Here is a 9,007-nt window from a genome sequence, read left to right on the forward strand (position 1 = left end):
ATGCCTCTGAGTTCTTACTAGGTACCTACAATGGGCAGTGCTTAAAAACTCTGATGCCCAGATGCTGAAGTCATCACTGTTAGAATACTGGGATACCTTTGGGGCAAAAATTTTAAATTATGAAAGAGTAGATATTTGTGCTAATGACATCTTATTGAAAATTTGATGCAGGTTTGCTACCCAGAAAGAGGGAACCTGGCAGAAACAAAACTTGCTCCTGTCAGGACAGGCCTGGCACAGGGGAATAGCAGAGGCAGTGAAAAAAAGTTATAAGTGTGTTCCAACTCTTAAAGGTAAAATATTTGCATTAAGGGGCCAAAATTCCAAGTTGCCATGGTCTGTGGGTGGCCATGGACTGGAAGGGATTAACATTAGATTTTTTTAAAGATTTATTTATACATACAAGAATTGGGGGACAGATCAGAGATGCAGTGGGTGAGAGGATTCACCAGAGACAGAGTAGGGAGCAGAATAGGTGGACTGACTGAAATACATGCTGAGGGGAGCAGCAGGCAGTTGAGAGAGGTCTGCCACACCTTTGTGGGTCATCTCGCTGGCCAGGGATTGATCTTGTGCTGCAATGTCTGCTGATAGCTCCATAGTACTGTGCTTTGACCTGGTGTGCCAGGGAGGGCCCCAACACTAGATTCTTAAAGAAAGAGAATTGTAATCTAGGCTGTAGGTATTGAGATTTCCTGGGTTTGAATCCTGGCCCTGATACTTACTGTCTTTGGGATCTTGGGCAAATTATACCATTTCTCTGGAAACAACCTCAAGTGGGTTATTAGGGGATTGACTGAGATTGAAATAATGTGCATAAAGTATTCAGTACAGTAACGTGTTGCAATGAAAACATTTTTATGTGTTTCTACTATATTCATAGTGGTACTCTCAAAAGGAAGTGATAATATATGTCTTTCTTAGATGCAAATAGAGAATATTGAGAGGAAGGCAGCAAAAGCACCGAGCAAGAGAGGAAAACCTGAATTTGTTATTTATTATTTTTAGTATACACTAGGTCGAGGGGAAAAAGTATTACGAGAGGAGGAAAACAGAGACTAACAAGGTTTTATACAAAGGCCATATTCTGATTGAGTTTTTCCTAAGGAACAAACCTTTCAAATCTATGGGGTTTTGAAACTGTTTGCAGAGAGCAACTTACAAAAAGGACCCAAGAGAGGCTTTCAGAACAGGAATGATTTCATTAAGTAGGGATGTCCTGAGAATAAAGCAAGTTGCATTTCTCTCTCTGTTGTTAAATGACATTTTACAATTTCTCTAGAGAAGACCGGCTTTGTCTTCCTCAGGGCTATCTAGTCGCTGCCCTACATCTTATAGCCTATTTTCTGTGGTTTGTTTTTTGTTGCCTTAAAAAGAATTCCTTAATACTCAAAGTACTCTGAACTTAGTAGTAGAAACAGGATTGTTTAATTAAAAACCAGAAGTATTACCGTTATAGCTGGGATGACTCAACTGGGACTTTATTTTAAATGTATAATAGACAAGAGGAAGGTTCATCAACTCAGCATAGACCAAAGTACAGAACCAACAGGCATTCTTTTTCCCTCAAGCAGATCAGACTTAAAGTCATTAAAGATGGCATGGAAGAGCAGTGGCCTAAATGGAAAGTGCATATATCTCCTCATAGTGATTTTATTTCTGCCATGTGAGATAACAAGTAAGTTAAAATTCTATTTGGCCTCTTTTTAGATAATGAACAAATTTCAGATTAGAACATGATTGGTAAACATGATTATAAAGACAACACAATTAGTATGAATCAGAATACAGATATAGTAAATAATTTTTAAAATACTGTTTTTATAGTTCTGATATAATAAGCCAGGGCAAAGTATTCTATTCTCTCCAGAGCTAGTCAGAAATTTTCCTACATTTTAATGAATTTAATTACTAATTTCACCCAAAATAATCTTCTGTTAACTGTTGATTTGAACATACCACTTACACGAACATCTTTTTCTCGATGCTACCCACTCTAATCTGGAAGTATTTTTTTTTTTTTACCACCACCATTCTCCTTGCCCCTAACCCATTTAAAAAGTAACACACAGTCATTGTAAAAGAAATTAAGAAATATACAGAAGAAAAGAAAAATCTAATTACCCAAAGATAACTACTCAAAGTTTTAGAGGCAACAATCTTATTACTTCACCAGTAGTTTATGCTTTTTAAAGTAAAAGTTAATGTTTACAGAATATATTAACAAATGTTGTGTAGGAGGCAGGATTGTGACAGCTGCAGTCCTTTTTTAGTTTTTGTTACTTGCTTCTGAACCAGGAAAGTAAAAATGAAAGTTCAGATAGATACATTACTATATAATGAATGGATTTCTAAAAATCTGTAATGAAAATAAACTATGTACCCTAAAATCTATCCTATAACTTGTCTTCTCCATGAACCACCCTTTTAAAACACCTTCTTATTTACTACACTGCCAAAATAATATTAAAACATCAGAAATGTCACATCAACTTTGTTCATAATCTTATATCTAATCAGAAATGTTTTCAAATCAGCTTTTGCCCATATGTATAATCAAGGTTGATATAGTAACTATAAGATAAAAAATGTGTATTTAACTGTTTATCTGTGTTATACCTTAAATGTTTCCATTTTTCTAGTCCTTTTCCTTTGTATTTCTCACTCTCATCCCTTTACTTTGCTACTTCCAATCCCTAGAAGTAAACAACATTTAAGTATATACTTATTTCTCCATTTTTCCTCTACCGATATTTTCATAAGATTTTTCCTTATAAAAAGGTGTGTGTGTGTGTGTGTATGTGTGTGTGTGTGTAAATGGAGTTGATTCTGTACATACTGGTCTCTAATAGAGTGTTCCTCAAACTTCTTTGCACATTAGAATTGCCTGGAAGGGGGTTTAAATTCCTCCCTGCCCACCCACCTTCCCAATGCCCAGGTTGCAGTCTAATCAATTAATCACAAGCTCTGGGGTTGGAAGCCAGATAGATTCTCAAGTAGTTACATTGTGTAGCAAAATTTGGTAACCATCATTTTAACCTTTTCCTTTTTTAGTTAATAATAAACTATGGATCTTTTTCCTCATAAAATTTAGGCTGGGAATTTATGTTGTTTACTCTATGTTAACAGTTTCTTTCTGTACTCCTAGGTTCTGTTTTAACTGTGAATGACAAAACTGAGAACTACATTCTAGATACTATGCCTGGCTCCTATGAATCTCTGAAATGTGCTGTTCAAAACCCCACCAGAGAGGAAGAATTACTCTGGTACCGACAAGAAGGAACAGTGGATTTGAAATCTGGAAACAAAAAAAACTCAAGTTCTGTTTGTGTATCTCCCGTTAGTGAAGATGACAATGGAGTCACCTTCACCTGCAAGCTACAACGAGATCAGTCAGTGTCCCTCTCAGTGGTGCTGAATGTCACTTGTGAGTAGGAGAAAGGCATTGTTGTCGGCGGCACTGCATTAAATGGGAGGCAGATAGTTGAAATGAGTATCTGCTATTTTAATATTTATTTTATATTGCCAACCTACCATATTTATATCCCCACAACAAAACATGAGGATATTAGCTCTCCACACCCTCATGTACACTGGGTTTTCTTAAACTATGAAATTGCCAGGCAGATTTGAAATTTTATGCCCACTTTATAAATTAAGAATAAGCTTTAGCCTTTCAAAATGTGTTAGCTATTCATGCTTCTTTATGTAAAATGCCTGTTCATGTCCTCTATCCAGTTTTCTGTTAGATTATTTGTCTTCTCCTCATGGGTTTGGACAAGGGTTTTTGTAAGTTCAGAAAAGTAATCTTTTCATCATTTTGGGTTTGTAAGCATTTCTTCTATTTATTTTGGACATTTTGATAGTGTTTTAGTCCCATTAAAAATTTTATTGTCTTTGTATTTAAAATTACTAGTCTTTTCCTAGGTAGATTCTAGCTTTTTAGCTTTTGTGTTCTACTTAGAAAAATATTCATTGGGAATCTCTTTTCCCTCTATTGCAAATCTTTTATTTTCACCTTACAACCCCCAAAATGTGAACCTCTTCAATGATCAGATTCCAGGTATTGGTAACCCATTGGTGAAACTCTGTAGGGTTAGAGGTCCTTCAGATGATACTATGCAGGTAGACAAGCATGTAAGTGGTTTAGGTCGAGAGTTGGTTCTGTATGAAGGAAGTGCCCATGTTGTGTGAAAGGTGGTGTGCAGCAACATGAGGGTGATGTGGTATGATTTGGTGGAATCAGCTCTGGACTTGGAACCTAGCAATAAAAATCAAAGCCAGACTGAAGTCCTGACTCATCACAAATAGAAATAAAAACAGAACACAAATTGCCAGGTACTTAGTTCAGTGCTCCTCTCTTTGTACCCTCTTAACAGAAACATGACTTATAATATTCTTGGGCGGCTTAAAGAAATGACTTTCAGCTTTTATGACTGAATCCATTTTCAAAAACATCATTAAAACAACCTCTAAACATTATTGTCACTAGATATACACATACACATGCAAACACACACACAATTGGTCAGTGATTCAAAATGACATCATAAATTGGTAAGTCAAAGTGAACTCATAAATGATGAGAATATCATATACAGCCTTAAGGAAGCATTATTCTTTTAATTAGCACACCAAGAAATAACCAAAAGCTTGATAACACACTATTAGGAGAAGAGTATGCAGAAACCAGTACTCTCATGTATTATTGCTGAAAGTATAAATTGAGACCAATCTTATCTGAAATATCTATCAAAACTTAAGTCTATGATTCTTCATTTCTTCTAGTTGCTAACCTCAGACACAAGCACATTGCAAAAACAGACATACAAAGAGAGTTATTATAGCATTGTTTTCAAAGTTTTTAAATAAAAATGACCTAGTATTCAGCTAATGGAAAAAAAGATTAAAGGGGCACCCATGATTCCATAACACTATAAAGGCAATAAGCTAGAGCTCTGTGGTTCAATGTAAATATATCTCAAAAACACACAAATCATTGAGAGAATAAAATACACTATGTAAACCCTTCTCACCCCCCTAAAACAATATATTTTCTAAGGATATGTATAGAAAACAATTAGTTCTGAAAAATTTGCAGACATACATCAAACTCTGGGGAGTCAGCAAGTGACCAGAATGGAGCCAAAAAGGATCTTCATTTTATCTGAAAAGGACATTGCATTTTTGAAATGCAATGCTCCCATTTAGCTGATATACTTAAATATTAATTTTAAATAGTTACATGAAAAAGTAACAACTAAAAGGACCTCTCCCCAAGTGGAACTGATATATTTGGCAATTATGTTCTCTATTCTAGCAGCTTCCTACATATCTGAATTCCACTTAACATCCTTATTGGATATGGATACAGAATTCAAGCTCACTTCAAAGAGCAACAAAATGTCATTCTTCTGAGAGTTATTAATAGCACAGCCTACTCAAGGTCTAATTATTCAGTGTGCAAATTATTCAAGCTCCTTTTTCTCCTCCTTCACCACCTCTACCTCTTTCCTACTACCCACTTTTTTAGTATTACTTTTCTGTACATAGGCCAGAAAATGCAAGGGGCATAGCATAGAGAAGAGAGGGCAGGTCAGCTTAGCCATCGTTCCCCCTAGATGTTGGAAAGCCTTGATGAGGGTGAAGTTTGGAGATATTTGGTGAAGATAAAAGTGTTCAACTATCTATGAGTTTACAACTACCTTTATCAAGGAGGGATTAAGGAGCTGGTTACACAGAGGGATGAGAGTCTAAGAAGGTCATACTCACTTTTCATAAATACCAGAGTTGCAATGACTGGAGCACCTCTGGAAGGACATTATTTCTAGAGGATCATTGAGAATATGTAAATATGCATTGGAAAGTATAAGGCCAGATCAGAATATGATTACATAAGATACAAAAACAGAGGACATGAGGAGTGCTCAAAAGTACTCTATCACTATGATAATAAGAGTAGTGACTAGCACTTTGGTAAAATCTTATCACACATTATCTCATTTAATTTTCATAGACGTTCATAGAGTAGGAGTTATCTCATCTTTCTAGATGAGACTTTACCAGTTAGTAACTTCCTCAAGGTCACAGTAAGTGGTAGAGGTAGAATTAGAGCTAACTTCAGTGCGACTTCTTAATATTGTACTGTTCGACCCAACAGGAGCACAGGTTGGTTTATTACATTAACTATTAAGAGCAAAGCCTTAAGTCTTATACTCTTGGATAGTGTTAAAAATTGTCTACTTTTAGAGGGCCTTCCCTGATGGTGCAATGGTTTAAAATGCAGCACTATGAAGCTATATCAGCCACTGCAGCACAAGTTCAATCCCCGCCCAGAGGTGACCCACATGGCATAGCAGACCTCTCCTGACCTGCCTGCTGCTCTCCTCAGCAGTGTACTTCGTCAATTTGCCTGCTCTGCTTCCTACTCTGTCTCTGGTGAATCCTCTCACCCCCTGCACCTATGGCCTGTCCCCCAGTTCTGTATGCATACATACATACATACATTTATTTATATATATATATATATAAATTGTCTACTTGGTATAGATTCACAATACATATGGTTTATAGTCTCCATTACATTCTAGGTCTGGAACTAGAAGTATATGATTTACCATTATATCCCCAATTCTTAGACCAGTGAGTAGCAAAGAGTAACACAGTAGTGTGTCAATTATTCAATACATTTTGTCAAATGAATGAATGACTTCTTACAAATAGGTACAAAGACCTTGAACACTGACAGTGAACTACTGCTTATAAGCTAATTAAACCTACATGCTTGAATCTTGCAGTTTCTCCTATCCTAAGTGGAGATGATGTTCAAACAGTTGAAGAAGGCAGTGAAGTGAAATTGGTTTGTAAGGTGAAATCTAACCCCCAGGCTCAAATGATATGGCACAAAAATGGCAATTTATTGAATTTAGAGAAAAATCATCACCAAATCCAACAGACAAGTGAGTTTCTTCAGCTGTCATTCACTAAGGTTAAGAAATCTGACAATGGAACCTACACCTGTATTGCCAGTTCAACTATGAATAAAGAGACCAAAGACTTTTACCTCATTGTCAAAGGTAATTCTTTTTTTAACGTTTAGCACAGTGCAAAACTCAAAATAGAGGCTTGCTCATTTTTTCTTGTGACAACAAATGATGGTGCTAATATGACTAGCAGCTAGGAGTTTAATGTTTGAACACCAACCGAGTGGCTACTGGGGAGGAAGGGTTGCTGCACTTTGCTATGTTAATGGCAGGTCATTAATTTGCCCTGCAGTAACTGTATGCCCAGGGACTACTTGCTTTAAAAACCAAACCCACAATAACCTAAGTATTCTTGGGATAGAAGCAGTGGAACAGGTACCAAGCAAGTTTGGGGTTAATCATCTTCTCAAGGACCACAAAACCGTAGTTGGCCTCCGGTCATGTCATTTTGTCTCTAAACCACACATAGAGACTAGGGAATTATATCATCCCTCTATGTTAAGAAGAAATTGTAATTGCTCTTTGTCACATTAAAATATATATATATATATACAATTTGTGTGGTAAGCGGGATGCCACGCTTGGCAAACTGGTTTTCAGGTGGGTAGAATCCTGTTTTGAGTGGAACTCTTCCAAACGAACTTGTTTTTCTTATTTCTTCCTGTTTTATTACTTCCCTGGTGGTTGGCTGCCTTCACAGCATAAGCACTCTGCTGCTGGTACTCAGGCTAAATGCCAAGTTTGCCATGAGCCTCTCCCAGCTTCATGGCTCAGTGAGGTAGTTTCTAAATGAGGCCATGCAAAACTGGAAATGACATTGTGAATCTTTTGAGCAAAATATCTTAGCTCACATGCTGGGAATATTTTGCCATAATTAAAATGTGGGTGGGTAATATTGGGGTTGGTCAGAAATAAGAGATTAAAACAGGACAAGGGGAGAGATACAGTTGTACTTGCAACGTCACTTGCAACAAAAACTTGGAATTGAAAGAGAGTCAGTGGGTTTATTTCAGCTTATTTGTGAAGTGAAAGTTGTCACATATGGCTTCAATTTATTCAGCTTGGTAAAAGATTTCAACTATGACTGAATTTAGATTTCTTTCCCTAATGGTTCTACTTTTGTCTCCTCTTCATTTTGACATGTCTCTTTAGCACTGCAAGCAGAGGGGTTCCAAATAAGGTGAAGGCCCTTTGCTATGTCCTAGGGCTTACACGAAAACAGAATTTCTCCAGAGGGTATGCACCCCATGCCTGATGAGAATGAGTTTTAGGAGCAACCAAAACAGCTGGGTTATGGCTATCATAAAGAAATTAACTTACTCGTTGATATAATCCTGAGCAGGAACTGGACAAATGATGGAGTAGAAAACAATTAAAAGATAACTGCTTAGTGTGTCATACAATCGTGAAAAGATAACTGTGATTTCATATCTTGAGGTACATGGGGCTTGAGCATTGAAATTAGAGTTATCTAAATGCATCTCTTCCCTTCTATCCTCAGCCAATACTATTTCATGACACTGTATCTGTTATAATATTATCTTAATCTGTAGTTGTTGTTGTTTTAATTTGTTTAATGTCTATTTTCTCCACTAAAATATGAGCTCCATGAAGGCAAGAACCTTCCATATTTGTCCTTCTATTTTTTTGTTTGGCTAAGCACAGTGCCTAACATGCAGTAATCATTCAATAGATATTTGTTAACTATACATCAATGCAAAACTCAACTGAAAATAAACAGCACACTCTTGATTTCCTATAAGTTCCTAAAATTTACTCTTTTAACTTGACTGAAGTTTCTTCCCCTCCAATAGTGGGCACCAGCCTTAAAGAGGTTTATAAGTACTCTTGATCGTAAGGACTCTTCCTTTTGAAAGAATATAGGAGATAGTTTCATCCTATATCACATGAACCATATTAAAACAAAGCACACACAGGCCCTCCCTGGTGGCGCAGCGGGTTAAAGCACTGCACTGAGAATCTAAAGCCGCTTCCACATGAGTTCGATTCCCGCCTGCCCCGGA

General features: G+C 36.7%; 1 protein-coding gene across 1 annotated transcript in view; it reads left to right on the forward strand.

Annotated features, from left to right (window-relative positions):
* The first annotated feature begins 1,596 nt into the window (after positions 1-1,596).
* TMIGD1 (transmembrane and immunoglobulin domain containing 1) overlaps positions 1,597-9,007 on the forward strand; it is an 18,523-nt gene continuing 11,112 nt past the window's right edge. Inside the window, exons 1-3 of the mRNA XM_004685145.1 lie at positions 1,597-1,678; positions 3,149-3,427; positions 6,798-7,076. Coding sequence (XP_004685202.1) covers positions 1,597-1,678; positions 3,149-3,427; positions 6,798-7,076 — 640 coding nt within the window. The remainder of the gene's footprint in view (positions 1,679-3,148; positions 3,428-6,797; positions 7,077-9,007) is intronic.

The sequence above is a fragment of the Condylura cristata genome, unplaced genomic scaffold (assembly GCF_000260355.1).
Source record: "Condylura cristata isolate star-nosed mole 26May11 unplaced genomic scaffold, ConCri1.0 scaffold00017, whole genome shotgun sequence".
Lineage (NCBI taxonomy): Eukaryota > Metazoa > Chordata > Mammalia > Eulipotyphla > Talpidae > Condylura > Condylura cristata.